This window comes from Atheta coriaria, unplaced genomic scaffold (genome assembly GCF_025399875.1).
Source record: "Atheta coriaria isolate IRGN ID8LTWV9N9 unplaced genomic scaffold, Caltech_Dcor_3.1 hic_scaffold_1_pilon, whole genome shotgun sequence".
Lineage (NCBI taxonomy): Eukaryota > Metazoa > Arthropoda > Insecta > Coleoptera > Staphylinidae > Dalotia > Dalotia coriaria.
In genome coordinates, this window is record NW_027045443.1 from 6404308 (window position 1) to 6419229 (window position 14922).

General features: G+C 40.9%; 3 protein-coding genes and 1 pseudogene across 3 annotated transcripts; 2 read left to right on the forward strand and 2 right to left on the reverse strand.

The window, feature by feature from the left end:
* Positions 1-104: 104 nt before the first annotated feature.
* Positions 105-8079, reverse strand: LOC135796175 (DNA mismatch repair protein Msh2-like). Its single transcript, XM_065308108.1, is given in 6 exon segments — positions 105-186; positions 244-434; positions 437-465; positions 521-612; positions 673-2749; positions 8025-8079. Coding segments are annotated over 5 exon segments (1776 nt in total). The 5' UTR covers positions 2071-2749; positions 8025-8079; the 3' UTR covers positions 105-120.
* On the forward strand, positions 3147-7896 carry LOC135793817 (uncharacterized). Its single transcript, XM_065304927.1, is given in 7 exon segments — positions 3147-3307; positions 3368-3628; positions 3631-4412; positions 4415-5402; positions 5871-6092; positions 6217-6355; positions 6982-7896. Coding segments are annotated over 6 exon segments (3195 nt in total). The 5' UTR covers positions 3147-3307; positions 3368-3381; the 3' UTR covers positions 7799-7896.
* A 699-nt stretch (positions 8080-8778) lies between the features above and the next one.
* On the forward strand, positions 8779-10329 carry LOC135796187 (epidermal growth factor-like protein; the record flags this gene model as incomplete). Its single annotated transcript, XM_065308119.1, is given in 6 exon segments — positions 8779-8900; positions 8956-9013; positions 9074-9423; positions 9497-9642; positions 9645-9839; positions 9842-10329. Coding segments are annotated over 6 exon segments (1023 nt in total), but the record flags the coding sequence as incomplete, so codon positions are not given.
* Positions 9729-14617, reverse strand: LOC135796195 (PHD finger protein 14-like; annotated as a pseudogene).
* Between the last annotated feature and the right edge of the window lie 305 nt (positions 14618-14922).

Below are 14922 nucleotides of genomic sequence, written 5' to 3' on the forward strand. Positions count from 1 at the left end.
CTCCAAAGCAAGATCATCTTTAGAAAAGCTCTCCTTTATTACACAAAACCACGTTTTATTTATTATTTTATATTTATTTTTGTTCACTTACTGCAATAGTTTTTCTGTCGTATACGTGGCTCAAAAATTCTGAATATTCTTCAACCCATCAGCACATTCTAATTCTTTCAAATATTCTGTAGACCACTATAAACATGTATATGTTATTGAAAACGTTTCGAACTAATTTTGTAATTTTAATACCTTAATAACATTCTCGGGAAAATCGGCAACTTTTGCGCATTGAATACCGTAGCTCTTATCACAAATTCCTTCCTTAATAGAATACAAGGGTGTGATTGCATTATCAGTCAATATCATACTGACGTGATAATTGGCTACAGTCGGAATATCATTCTCAAGTTGCGTAATTTCATGATAATGCGTGGCAAAAGCGTAAAAGCTTTAGTTTCTCTAGACAAATGCCTAAAAATAAACTTATAAACAAATCTGCATCAATCTCTAAAAATTTCTAACATACTGAGCAACCGCCCATGCAATACCACAACCATCATATGTAGATGTCCCACGACCCAGTTCATCAATAATCACCAAGGAATTCGATGTTGCGCACTATAAATAAATCCGAATTTATTACCCAACTGAAATTTGTTGGAAAAATCCTTTGCTTACTCTAATAATACTGCTGGTATCAATCATCTCCATCATGAAAGTGGACAATCCTTTGGACTCACAATCACCAGCCCCGACCCTTGTAACAATACTATCCACTATTGAGATATCAGCTTCTTCGCATGGTACAAAACATCCAATATGAGCTAACAAAGTACACACACCCACAGTCCTTATATAAGTACTTTTACCACCCATATTGGGCCCGGTAATAATCTTAAAAGTGCACTCGTCCTTCATAAAGTCTACATCATTCGGAATGCAGTTATCATCCTGTCGTTCTAGGCATGGATGTCTTGCTTTCTTCAACCGCAAAATTCCACTTCCCATCGGCATCAAATTGGGTCTCACGTATGGAATAGGTGCATTCACAGCACACACAGCAAAACTAACCAATACATCCGCAATGGCAATCGATTGATTCATACTCTTAATCACATCCGCATACCCCGAAGCCACTTGAATAATCTCATCAACGACAGTTTCTTGTTGTTCCTCGTAATTTTTCTTGATATCTTTATAGTCATCATTGTATGAAGCTAGTTTTTCATTATTAAATCGTACACCTCCCTTGACCACGTCAAAAATCGTATAAGATTTATTCTTTCTCATCGCTTGTTCTTCTTTGAGAGTCACTCTGAAGAAGTAACCATGTTGATTTGTGCAATCCAACTTTATGGTTTTTCCTGCTTCGTAACCCAAATCATTTGCAGCACGTTTTAGTAACGATTGCATTTTATCTTCAATTATTTGTTTGCGATTGAATAAATCATGCAGAACCGGATCATAAGATGGTTTGACGAAATATTCATCTCGGTCGACCGAACTCAACTCCATGGTTTCTTCAATCATGCGTTGGTACTTTTGTAACTCTTCTAAACGCTCACATATCGGATCAACAATCAAAGCAACGACCGCAGCATTATTGATGTTTTGCAAGGTTTCTACCAAAGCAGGGATCAAATCCAACGCTTGATACACTTTGAAACAATCCTGGAGCGTAGCTTTCTTCGTGGCCAGACGTTTCGCCAACATTAATAAATCAGGAAGTTTCAATCTGTACTTCGATAACTGCGATCGCGCATCTGCGTCCTGCACCAAAGCTTGAACAACCTCTAGACGATCGTTTAAAATATTCAGATCACGGATAGGCTGTTTAATCCACATTTGCAACAAACGCTTTCCTTGTGGGGTCGAACAATTATTCAGTACGCCATAAACAGTATCAAACTGATTATTAACAGTTCCAGGTTTTGCTAATAAATTAAGCGCGTAAATGGCGGCATTATCAATGCGCACCAAACGTTTTTGATTCATTGATTTCAATCTGTACTGGTTAAAGTTCTGCGTATCGGACATCAAGTTCAAAGAATTAATTACAGCTCGAGCAGAACACATAGCCTGAGTCAATTTGCGTTCGCTGAAAGCGTGTACATTGCGCGTTTGATTTTCGGCGAAATACAGCAAACGATTCAAGTCCTGATCTAATTTAGACTCGTCATAATCTTCTTTTTGCTTGTTCCCACCAGAACGTCATTACGCTCCAGCATCTCCTTTAGAGTTTCCAGTTCTTTCGAACTGCCCGATGGAATGACGCATTCCTTGGGATTCACGTACGCCACAACAGCTTCAAGCTCCGAGAAAAATTCATTATCATCGAATTCGGTGACTGTGATATCACATTCGGTTGTATTCACACAAGCTAGCCCAATGGAATGACCCCTTAAATGTACTCCCATGACAGAAGTACTAATCACCATATCGCGATTGTTTTCAAACAAAATACTCTCAAACTGTTGTAGATTACCAGGTGATGCTTTGTATTCGACTTTCCAGTCGTTGACGCGCGGAGGTGATACTTTTCATAGACTTCCACTCTATATTGCCGGACGAGGAGTAATTCACGGATGAAATTCTCAAAATTGTTTTCACTCAAACATAAATACGGCAGTTTTTCCGTGCCCATGTATTTCGTAACATTATTTTTGAAAACAATTTCAGCGGCAAGAGTAGCGTCGTCCTCATGTACAGAATAAAACTCGGCGTGATGAAAAATTCGCACGGTCGAAGCGCTTTTCTGGTATAAAAGAAATATTTCCAACTTTAACTGCCAGACGCATTAATTACCAATAATTTGTAAACGTCATTAATTTATTGATTAAATAAATAATTCTAAGAAAGAATGTTATTTACGACAGTGCTATAAATTTCTTGGAAGTCTATAATGTTTTTATGAATAAATATTGACCTCGCTACACTTAGATAAGTCGATGATCCATTAAGATGACCCGCGAATCCACCAAGTGCCACAGATACTCGTAAATGAAATTCGGTGAATTCGAAACAAACTTTCCCTGTTTCACCAAACTCAATGAATTTATTCAGAAAATACTAATCATATAAATCATGGTCAACCACCAGGGAATACCGATTTCGATGTTTAAAGTTAAAACACTCCTAGAATAAATCGAATTGATTGCAAATAAACTTCTCGCTTAACAAACGCAAACACATCTGTGTCAATGGGTGGGGATCATTATCAGAGTCCGCATTTAAATACTCTACATCTGCATATTCGCAGCATATATTATCGTACAGCTGAAGTTGGAGTTGACGTAGAGAATTAACGAATTTTGTAAGTACAAAGTTCTCATTGATTAAAACTCAGGCAATATTTGATCCTTTATATTTACAGAGAAAGTGCCAACAATGAAAACGTTAATAGTCCTTGGGGCTGTTATATTAGCAGCGTGTGCAGCACCTGAAGGCTACTTTAAGCAAGAATACCAATTTAAGAAGTCCTCATCCACGTACAAAAATAACCAGTTGGAGACAAAGAATGACGATGAAGGATACTACGGCAAACATGGCGATTTAACAGGAGAGTCGGTACCGCAGGTGCAACAACACAACCAGCACTCTGAATACATAAGCCCAATGGTTGATAATGTCGGCCATTCCTGACCACTTACAACGATCGTGATTTAACTTCCGAGGCCGAGAGTGCATTCAAAGCGCACAATATCCTTCCCGGAACAAATCGGCAATATTCCCAGAGTACATACACGACCAGATCAAACTTGGGCCAAATCACCCAAAACCTACAATATGACATGGAACAGCAGCTGCGTGATGCTATTAGGGCAATGAGGACTCAGTCGGCATATGGTAGCACTCAAATGCGATCCGAAGATGTGCAATATTTGGAGAATCAACTGCGTAATAACATCACTAGGCAGTTACAACAAAGTCTTCACAACCAGTATGGGGCACAAACAACCAGGGGTCAATCATCCTACAGCACCACATCCGCAGGTGGTTACAATCCTACAGCCAACTACGACACCAATGAGTTGACCAATTTACGTCAGCAGATGGAAAGAGAATTGCTAAGGAAACTCCACGAAGGTACCAGCTCATCATCATATGCCCAAAGCAGCAGCAGTAGTTCCAGTAGTAATTGGAACTCATATGGAGCCAGCAACAGAGGATATCAACATAGAGATTCTGCCGAAGTCGATGATTTAAACACGCACGGTCACCGCCAGGTCCCTAGCAGTTCAAACTATCGCCCCGTTCCTGGAAACAACGATTTTCAACGGCCTGAAAGATTCAGCTATGGCCAACAACCCGCGTCCAGTTCCCAAACTTCCTACGGATCAAGTTATGGACAAGCATCTCAATCAGGATCAAGATACTATGGTTCCAGCTATGATCGTGACTTCCCACATTATCGCAGTCTCAAATCACCGTGAATCCAACCAGGAGGGTTACCGATGTCCTGCAAGGCGTTCAGAACGACCTTAACCAACAAGTGCGCGAAGCTTTGAGCACCTATCAAGCAAGATATTCCGGATCCTCGTATACCTTGACCAATAGCCGACCAGATTATAATGTTGCTTTAGATGACCTCAAACGCCAGTTACGCTACAACATCACTAGAAAGATTGAAGACGAATTGGATCGTACCTATGGGCGTCAAGACGTACGAGGTGAATACTCCTTTTCTCAAAACCAGCGCACAAATGCCAATTATAAAACAGCGGATTTAGAGGATCTCAAGAAGCAGATCGAGAATAATTTGATCAACTATCTGGAGACCTCATTCCGCTCTTACGAGTCTCACCACCAACAATCTCGCACGCAGTACACCAACTCCCAGAGAGACTACACGAACCAAGGTCCACAATACACGCAGTCTTTGACTTCCGACACCGCCCAAAACCCGACTTATGTCCGCTATGAACCCAGTAGATCATGGAGTTCACAGTCCTCATGGAGCTCTCAATCATCGTACGGTTCGACCCCGGATGGAAACACTCAACAACCACTCAACTCCCAATTGGAGCAAATCCGCTCTCAATTGCAACAAGACCTCAGCCGCCAGCTGCAATCAGCAGTGTACGAGCAGAAAAGCCATTCTTCTTACAACACCCAGAGCCAGAGCCAAGTTGAGCAGCTTCTCAACAATGAACTAAGAAGTAATCTCACCAGACGTCTCGAGGAAACCCTGAATCAACACTATGGTAAACAAGGCATCCGTGGAGGTCAATCCTATACCATTTCTGCAACCGGGGTTTACAGCCCGAATGCCAATTATCGTCAAGAAGATTTGAATCGATTGCGTCAACAATTGCAAGATGATCTAGTTAGAAACCTTCAGGAACAACTGCGCACTTCTCAATACAGCGCTTCCAGCGGTGGATACAACAGTGGCTACATGTCACAAGGTTCGTATGGCAGTCATAGTTCAGGCTATCATAGCGGCGTTAAGAGCGGAAGGATGCAAAAATATGACCAATTCGGTCAGCATCAATCGGTGGGCAGCACCATTGGAGAGGATTGCAAATAATTTTGGATAGAATTGAATTCGAATATGATTAGACTTAGTACAATATTGAAATTGCGCAAAACATTGGTTGATAAAATAGCAGCTTCATGATTGCTTCTAGAAGCAATAGGGAATATATTTATATAAACATAATAATTGTAACAATTATGTATGTGTGAGCTTAAATAAACAAATATATCTTTGATAAACATATTTTTCGAATTGGATTGACTTCGTTGCATACAAACGAAAGCGAAATTAATCCGTAATGGCGGCGCGCGTGTGATAAGGTTGCTATTTTAGTACAACTATTGCGTAATGTAATTAATATTATCAGTAATTGATAAAAATAATTTATTATTTGAAGGTCCGAGGCGGCCGGTGGTCGCTCATGATGGACAAGGTCAAGTCACAGAAGATTTGGGTCAACAAACTATCGACGACCTCGGCAGCAACTTGAAAATGACGACGATTTGGTACAGAAAACTTATGAACCTGGTCTTGAAGTGGATTCACAAACAAAGCCTGTACGTGGAGATATTGGGCAAGCCAATCTTAAACCAGAGGTTAGGAACAAAACCAAGCCAATAGGACAACAGATAGAAGATCTTGGGCAAAAATATGAAGACCTTGGCGGACTCACTCAACAAACTGAAGATGATTTTGGTCAGTTTGAGTTGGATAGTAACAATAGGAATTATGGCAATTTGCAGATGGGCAGTCAACAAAACCAAAATTAGTAGGTCAGCATACTGAAGATTTGGGTCAGCAAGTTGAGGACCTAGGGCAATTATATCAAAACGAAGACGATTTTCAAAACCAATGCCTGATGAAACGTTTGAATTTGAGGCAGTAACGGAAACCGTGGAAACTTACAAAGCGGTAGTCAAAGGAAACCCGTAATAGTTGGGCAGCAAACAGAGAATTTAGGGCAACAAATTGAAGATCTAGGACAGATAGAAGACAATGAAGATTACCAAAACCAATGACTGATGACACTTTTGGACAGTTTGAATTGGGAAGTAACAGAAATCGCGGAAACTTACAAAGCGGTAGTCAAAGAAAACCGGTATTAGTAGGCCAGCAAACAGAAAATTTAGGACAACAAATTGAAGATCTAGAACAGATAGAACAAAACGAAAACTTCCAAAACCTATGACTGATGATGATTTTGAGCAAATCCAAGTTGGCAGAGATGTAGGTCAGCAAACGGAAGATCTCGGTCAAAACCGAAGATATCGGCCAACAAACCATGGATTTGAATCCTGGCGCCACTTATTCGCAGACTACAAATAATCAGGAATCCGTAGATTATGCCGATGATATAATTCTTGGTGTCCAACCTTTACAACATAAGACTACCACAACAGCAAAGCCTTCAACAACAACTTACGCCACGTACAGCGTATATCGAAATAGATACTACCCAAATAGATATAGTTCAGGAAACTACCTGCGACCCACCTCAACCACTGAAAAATGACTGTCTTCAACCAAGAACAAGAGATCGACAGACTTGCTGACCAATTGGCTGAGACCCATGGAACTCAGGATGGGTTCAATAACGAATTCATCGATCACGGAGACTACTTGCAACATAAACCACAAGGTCCGCAAGTTAACGATTTCCATCTACCCGAGACGCAATTCAATGACGATTTCACCCAACAACATCAAGAAGAAGATTTCAACATGTTCCAAAATCCCGAAAATGATGGTGCACCACCCGCAATGAGTTTGAGTGATGTACATCGTTCGTACATCGCTCAAGATCAATACAGAGGTGCACCACACGGACAGCAGTTCAATCCAAATCAAATTTCGCAGTCTAGAAGACTACCAACGGAACAAGAACAGGATTTACAAAGACCAGAAGACGATCAACAAGTGTTGCCAACTATGCCTAGCGCAACCATCCCAGTCAATCATTACAGACCAAACAACCATCAGAGCCATGATTTTGATGATGCGCAACACCATATAGATCTAGACCTTGGGCGTGAACCATATGTACCACCCTATCAACAATTAATAAGGATGTATAATAGTAATACATCTCCAGTAAAATACCCGGAGGGAAACCAAGAACAATATGAAGAAGTGTCACCTCCACAAGAAACTCAAAATCATCCAGACCCTGCAGACAAAGATACAAGTTCAGCAGGCATTGAAGAAGAGGAGGCCGTCACTGAAGTAGTAAAACCGTTAGGTTTTTGGCAAAAAGTTGGTGGTAAAATCACCAGTAGCTTTAAAACAGTAAAGCAAAAAGCTAAAGATCTTGTAGGGGCCAAATAAGATGCCTCAACGAATGATAAAATAACTTATAAGCGTTATGTAGATTTGTAGCAAATTAAAACTGTTAGAAAAATATATGAATCAAGAACTTTCCATAAGTGACTAGTCACCTAATGTTTCTGTACAAAACAAAACTATTATATCAATAACAATTCCGAAAATGAATCAAAACGTGACGCATGATGCATTATAAACCAATAATATATTAAAATATTTTAAGACCTACCTCGGACATGTTTTTGTAGAAGCGTATGAACCCCTGGATCTGGTTCGGGTCTACAAGAAAGTAGAATTAGTAAAAGTAGAGATTATTGTTAAATAATGAAATTATTACCCAGATTCATGGCTTTTAATGGTTGAACATTTGCCATGACGTCTATTAACTGTTATTCACGTAAACTTAAGTATTTGCACAATTTTCGAGAGTAACAACCGAGACTGTTGATGAATTGAGTAACCTTAAAATATCATAACAAAGTAAAAGCCCGCCAATGCCGAAAATAATTCAAATATGGTGTAGTAAAATGTCCCTAAATTAACATCAAGCATAGAATGTTTAAAAATCGTAAAGATGTAAACAAATATTTATTATAAATATGTTTTCTACTTAAAAGTGAAAACACATGCAATTATTATTCGTACGTTCAATTTTAGCAATAAAACCAGAACGCTCAAGCAGTCAATGACTTATTGACGAAAGTTCTGTTAACTAAATAGAAAGTATTAAAGCAGTTAACGGGCAATCTAGAAGTTTCCAATTTGTTCACTTTTGTCGTTCCGATCATCAAAAATCATTTAGTATGTTATTATTATTTATTCCGCGCTAAACGTTTGAGGTCAGCGCAATCCAACGGATGAGATATTCGTAGCGCGGAGGCGTTTGGTTTAAGATACGCGATTCCTCGCTTAGTGCTTAGTAAAGCGTTGGATTTCGCCGAGGCAAGTGGTTTTAAGTTATTCGTATAGACTACAAGCAGTGAGATGGTCTGGCAAAAGTGCTTGTGATTGCCGTTTGCGTAACCTTCGCCAACGCCGCGGTAATAAACAATTCCAAGAACGCGACCAATGTGAAAAACAAAGGCGTTTGTACATTAGAAGTGCCGTAAGTTGACAACATTAATAAATTCCGTGAATTTTAATATTATTATTTAATCTAGAACTTTAGATCTCATCCATGAAGACGAAAGAACCGGTGTGATTCCTCAAGGCAACGGTGTAAGTTTTATTTTTATATTTCAAGTTTTGTTAATTTTGATTGTGAACGTCATCAACCAGACTCGTGCCGGGTACAGCACCATCCGAATTTGTTGCTCCGGCTACAGATTGCAAGACCACAGCGCTTTTCATTGCATCCCTGACTGTGGGGACCTTTGTGATAATGGTAACTGCACCGCTCCTGGCGTGTGTGAGTGCAAGAAAGGATACATCAAGGATAATCAAGGCCGCTGTGTACCTACATGCCCCATTGGTTGCCTGAATGGCGTGTGTAACCTGAACAAGGTGTGTTCCTGCAATAATGGCTACACTCTGGATCCCTCTGGACAAATGTGCCTCCCAGTTTGCCACGGCGGATGCGGAATTGGTGGCGAATGCAAGGCACCGGAAGTATGCGAGTGTAAACCAGGGTATGTTATCTAAGTGTTATAAAGGAAGTAATCAAGGCCGCCATTTTGATTCACCATGTTATTTAATTTTCAGTTTTGAGAAGAGCGCACGTGGCATCTGTGAATATCACTGCGACGGAGGCTGTGATGGCGGAGACTGCATCGGCCCCAATAAATGTTCCTGCCGTTCTGGATATACTCAAATAAAGGGCGTTTGTCAAGCGCAATGCGCAGGCGGGTGTAAAATGGCGACTGCGTTGGTCCCAACCGTTGCGCTTGCAAACCAGGCTGGACTTTGGATAAAACCGGAACTATTTGCTCTGCTCACTGCGACGACCCATGCCTAAATGGTGAATGCACCGGCCCTAACGAATGCACTTGCAAGACCGGTTACATCCAGGACACCTTCAAGAAAAACCGATGTGTTGCACATTGTCCAGGGGCTGCGAAAACGGCGTCTGCTCCGGACCCAACTTCTGCATTTGCAACCACGGATTTGTCAAACAATCGAAAACAAGCAACAAATGCGTGCATCGCGAGAGGCGTTCGGCTATGCATTTCGAGCTAATCCCACCTCAATATCATGTTTAACTATACAAAAGTGATTAGGAGTAGATTGAGGAGAGTTGACATCAAAGATAACCCCTTGGCCTCTTTGTACATTTGTCTGGTCGTGTTTACACGACGTTCGTATACGAGAAATAAACTGTTTTTTATTCTAAGCACGTTTAGAATTCTATACAGAACAGGTTTTTCCTCCGTTACTCACGCTACTCTGTTAAGTAGTAAACACTAATTAGTACATGTACACTAACTTAAATAGTATGGCCTGTAAAAACTTACGAAATAATTATTATTCTGAACCCTGTAATGAAAGAAAATAATTTTTACATGAATGAATAAAACTAAGAAAATTTTTAACTGAGATTCCAAAACAGTTTGTACTTACAGTCGGATCACAATCCGCGCAATGCCACGAGTATCCGCGTTTCTTTGGTGTTTTCTTCAATGGAGGTTCTAGACAAGCAAAATGATAGTTCTTCTGACACTCGTCGCATCTGTGGACAAAACAAAATATTAAAACGAAAATAAAATACAATTTTCGGCATTGCGAACTCACTTGACCATATTAGCATTTGATCCATCTTCTTTGCACACATCACAACTACTTGCTGCAATTGCTGTTGTTGTCACAGTCACAGGCGTTACCGACGGTGTCACTGGGAGAAGCGACGACATCGGCATCGGCGGCACGTAGTTACTTTCGTTGTTCACGTAAAACATTGCGGATTGAAGTGGATGCCACTTCGCCCGCGGGCAGTGGGATCGGTTTTATCTAATTTTAAACAGATTTAACAAACTATATACAACCATTCGAGTTAGAATAAAATACCTTAATAGTTATCCGTGGATGTGGATTGGGATTCTCAATATCCAAACTCTTCTTCTTCCGTTTCCGCTTGTGCTCCTTCGTGGAGCCGCCCAACTCCGGCGAGTAACGATTGCGATGCTTTTCTCGGCGGCGCTTTTTCGACGATTTCGAGATCACAAGCGGATAAACCTCGGACGTGGTACTGTCCAGCGTGGAGTTGTTGAACGAGCTGGTAATATCCGCGCTCGTATCAATCCCTGGCGAAAACGAATTGTGATGTGGGGTGTAAGAGTGGGTGTGATTGTAGGAGAAGGATATTTACGCACAGTCAATGTGACAGGACTCACCGGCGTCTCGCTGGGCTCGGGAAGCGGCAAAGGAGCTAGCGGTTCAACGGCAATTGGGTCTTGGGCGTGCGCAGGTGAGGGAGGTGTCGATGAGATGGGTGTGCTTAAAGGTGGTACTACCAACAATGGCGGGGCGGGTGTCACTGGTTTGATCTTAACGATAGGCGTGAATACTTCATCGAGACTGCCTCGACTGTGTCGCCCGCGACTTCGACGAGGTTGCTTTACTTGCTCCACCTCGCTGTCAGAGGTTTTGTCACACTCAGAGCATTGCCAGCCGTAGAGTTTCGATTTTTCGGTAGGCGTGTAAGCGGAGGATTCAGGCAGTTGAGATGATAATACAGATGACACGTGTCGCATTTCGCCAGCATGTGCTGATCTCGTCGTTGTCGACAGATTCCACACTCGTTTAACTGGATTGGGTCTATTTTTCCATAAAAGTCATGTTTTATTAGTAAATTGGCATAAAATAATAGTAAAATGGTTGCCTACCTTGTTTCGCATGACTACTCAGCACTTTTCCACTCTCGTTTCGGTTTGCTGGAATGTTATTCAAAGGAAACCCAACACCCATTTTAAAGCTGCTGCAGTAGGCACCATCATAGGCGTTGGCGCCGGCCTTGGCATCGGCGGTTTTCCCAAATCTTCAACATTCGGCAGGCGTGTGTTGGAACAACAACTCAAGATGGCCGAGTGAAATTTGTGGATTGTCTGCTTTAAATTGGCATTTGTTTGTTGTTCATCGGTACTTTCCTTCAGCAACTGATCATATTTCGCTCGCAGCTCGGTTTGTTCACCAAGCAGTACCTTATTATTATCGAGAAGGTGTTCCAGCGAATCTTTCATGCTTTTCAATCTCTCATTCCTATCTAAATAATACGCAACAAACTCCACAGAGAACGCTGGTGGTATGTGCCATTTTTACGAATATCAACTAGCGCAGCCATTTGCGCTTCTTGCATTTCTAATGAAGGTGTGTCAATACCCATAAGTTCGGCTTTTCGAATCAGTTTTTACACGCCGAGGCGCTTGTGGTTAAGAGTCTGGGCATTTTTGAGTTGGAACTATACAGCAATTAAACGTCTTTCATAAAGAAACTATGAAAATGCGAACTTAACTTACCCCAGGGTTGTTGCCTTGTAAGCTTCAATGCCTTGTAATGCATCCGCTTTTTCTGCAGTTTTCTTTGAATCCGCACTTGTTCAGGCGTCTCCGTAAAACCAGCCGCCTCAAACTGCAGCTTACGGAAATGAGTACGCACCTGAATCGCGAGATAGTTACGTTTTCGTTTCTTCACCAAAGTTTTATCCGAGTGAAGTTTACAGTGCGCATAGAAAGGATCCGCTTGATCCACCTCTTCGGTGTGAGCCTCAGATAGAAAACCTTCTCGTTGAGCACTGGACAGTCAAGATTACAATTAAACCAATCAGAAAATAACGAAAATCTAACACCTACCATGTGACATGGAAATAATTACGACACATGCCCGCATCACACCCGATACACACGCCAGTCCGCGCAAATCGGTCTTCGACGCACAAAGAGCACGTCTTCGAACCCCATTTGCTGTATTGCATCTCAAAGAGTGTGACGCTTGACAATTTGTCCACTTCGCCAAACGCCACACCTGGTACATACAGTGCACATACAAGATGTACCCATTTTCCTACATCAGTCTCTTTAAATAAACCGCCTAGAATAGCAACAAATGCAATGTTTTTGTTTCTACTAACAAGATTTATTACACTTTACTCTCACCTGAATTTGGACATAATTCACATACTGGTTTAGTAACGCCCGCTTTGCAAGCATCACAAAACCAAGGAGTCGTCGGGGCTTCCGAATCGGTACTCGCCAAACTATTTGAATCCGAAATACCATAGCAGGCTTCATGTACTGTCACTCCACAACTATCACACTCTGCAATTTCGTTCACTCCATCACTCTGATCACCCAAACAGCCACAACAAATCAAAATATCAGCGTCTTTTCACTGAACTAAAATTTAATATTACATTAAATTCAATAAAAATGTGTGTTTTAATTCTTACTCCAACATTTTGACTGGCTGCCTTTTCAATAATATCTGCAATGGAAAATCCATTACTGTTTGCAGTTAGATTCAAACTTTTCCCAAAGTTTGAAGCATCAGAATCCTCTGCATCATCATCATCAACATCAGATGAACTGTCTAAAATTTTATAAATGTTATTAAGCAGGTAAATTTATTAAAGTTGTGTCTATTTTACCATTGTTAGCATTACTGTCCACTGAATCATCATCGCTACATCAGGATGATCTTCAATTCTAAAATCTGAGTCATCAGAACTCTCACCCAGATCAAAATCTAAGATCGAAGATTCCACGGGTTTCACACGTCGCTTTTTGGATCACGCTCAACTGCGGAAAAAGGAATTGTCAATTGATACACAACAAAGCACAGTCTTAAATGCAACAGAAAATATTTGATTAAATAAAGAATGAGGTGCAATAGCGATAAATTACACCAACGACAGTGGGCTGATAACTGAGTGGTCATGTGCAAGACGTACGTGTGGTCATTTTCGGGCCTTTATCACAGAAAAATTCAACATTTGCGTGCCAAATAAATGATGATTTTCAACTCGGCTTCCCTTCGTGCGACATAACCTAAACGTATGGCGTTCACGGAGTCAGAGTCGGAGTACAGCCACGAGTAAAAGTAATGAGTTATTGATTTGAACCGGGAAAAGTCGCGCTGCACGCGACGGCTTATTCGAGCTTCGCGCGTCGTAGGATGCGTTGGAGAGATCTTTTGAATGGAAGCAGTGGACTTACTCGCTGTTTTCGTGATGAAATCGACGTCTTCGGCGTTGTCCAAATGCGAAGCCATCGTCGATACCGAATCGAAGAGGCAGCATGCACTCGCCAGCATCAAGCGCCTCACCACTGGCGATTCGGACGAAGAGTAGTCCTCTGCATGCGGCGTGCGATTGAAATCAAAGGACGCCCTGATGCACTTTGCAAATGTGCGTACGGCGTGAATGGCGATGCAGTGTTTACTTTTCGACAACTTCGATTGCTTGTTTGTTTGTTTACAAACAATTGATTGAAAAATAAACTGAACAACATTTCACAATGTTAATGTATCAATGAAGATTGAAAATTTTAAAATAATAATAGCTACCTATACTTACTCGTGTAGTGGGGAGAAGTACATTTAAAGTTGCGAATGAAATCGGCACAACCTCTCTGCTACTTAGATGCTCTGCAAATCGTGTGTCGATATGCAAAATGTAACGAAAATTGTTTAGCACCTGCGCGTCATCTTTAGAAATCTGTAGTTGTAAATTGTGCCGCTCTGGCGATACTGTTAGTAACCTAACTTTTGCTGGTGACGTAATTATCAACTTATTATTATTCGTTGATGTTATTAGAATATTAATTGATAACACTGACAAATATACTGCGACGAACAAACAAAATTCGACAGCTAATGCACATAGTATCTTTCAAGGACTTGTTATTTCTTAGTAATGCAAACTCAAATATACATTTTGCAGAGGTCGCTAGTGTCGCTTCAAAACGCGCTGTCAAAAATTTTAAACAAAACCTTGTGTGTTGCCTAGCATATCTACGTTAATGACACTAATAAAAAGTAACATTTTATTTTGATTTGCAATTATAAAAAGACATGACTATTATTGATTTAGGTTTTCTCTTGGGTTTGCCACGTTCACCACCAGAAATTACCAGAACCACTTCAATAAAAGAAACAAAAAGAAGACAGCCAAAAGCAGTGAAAAATCAAGCGAATCAAAA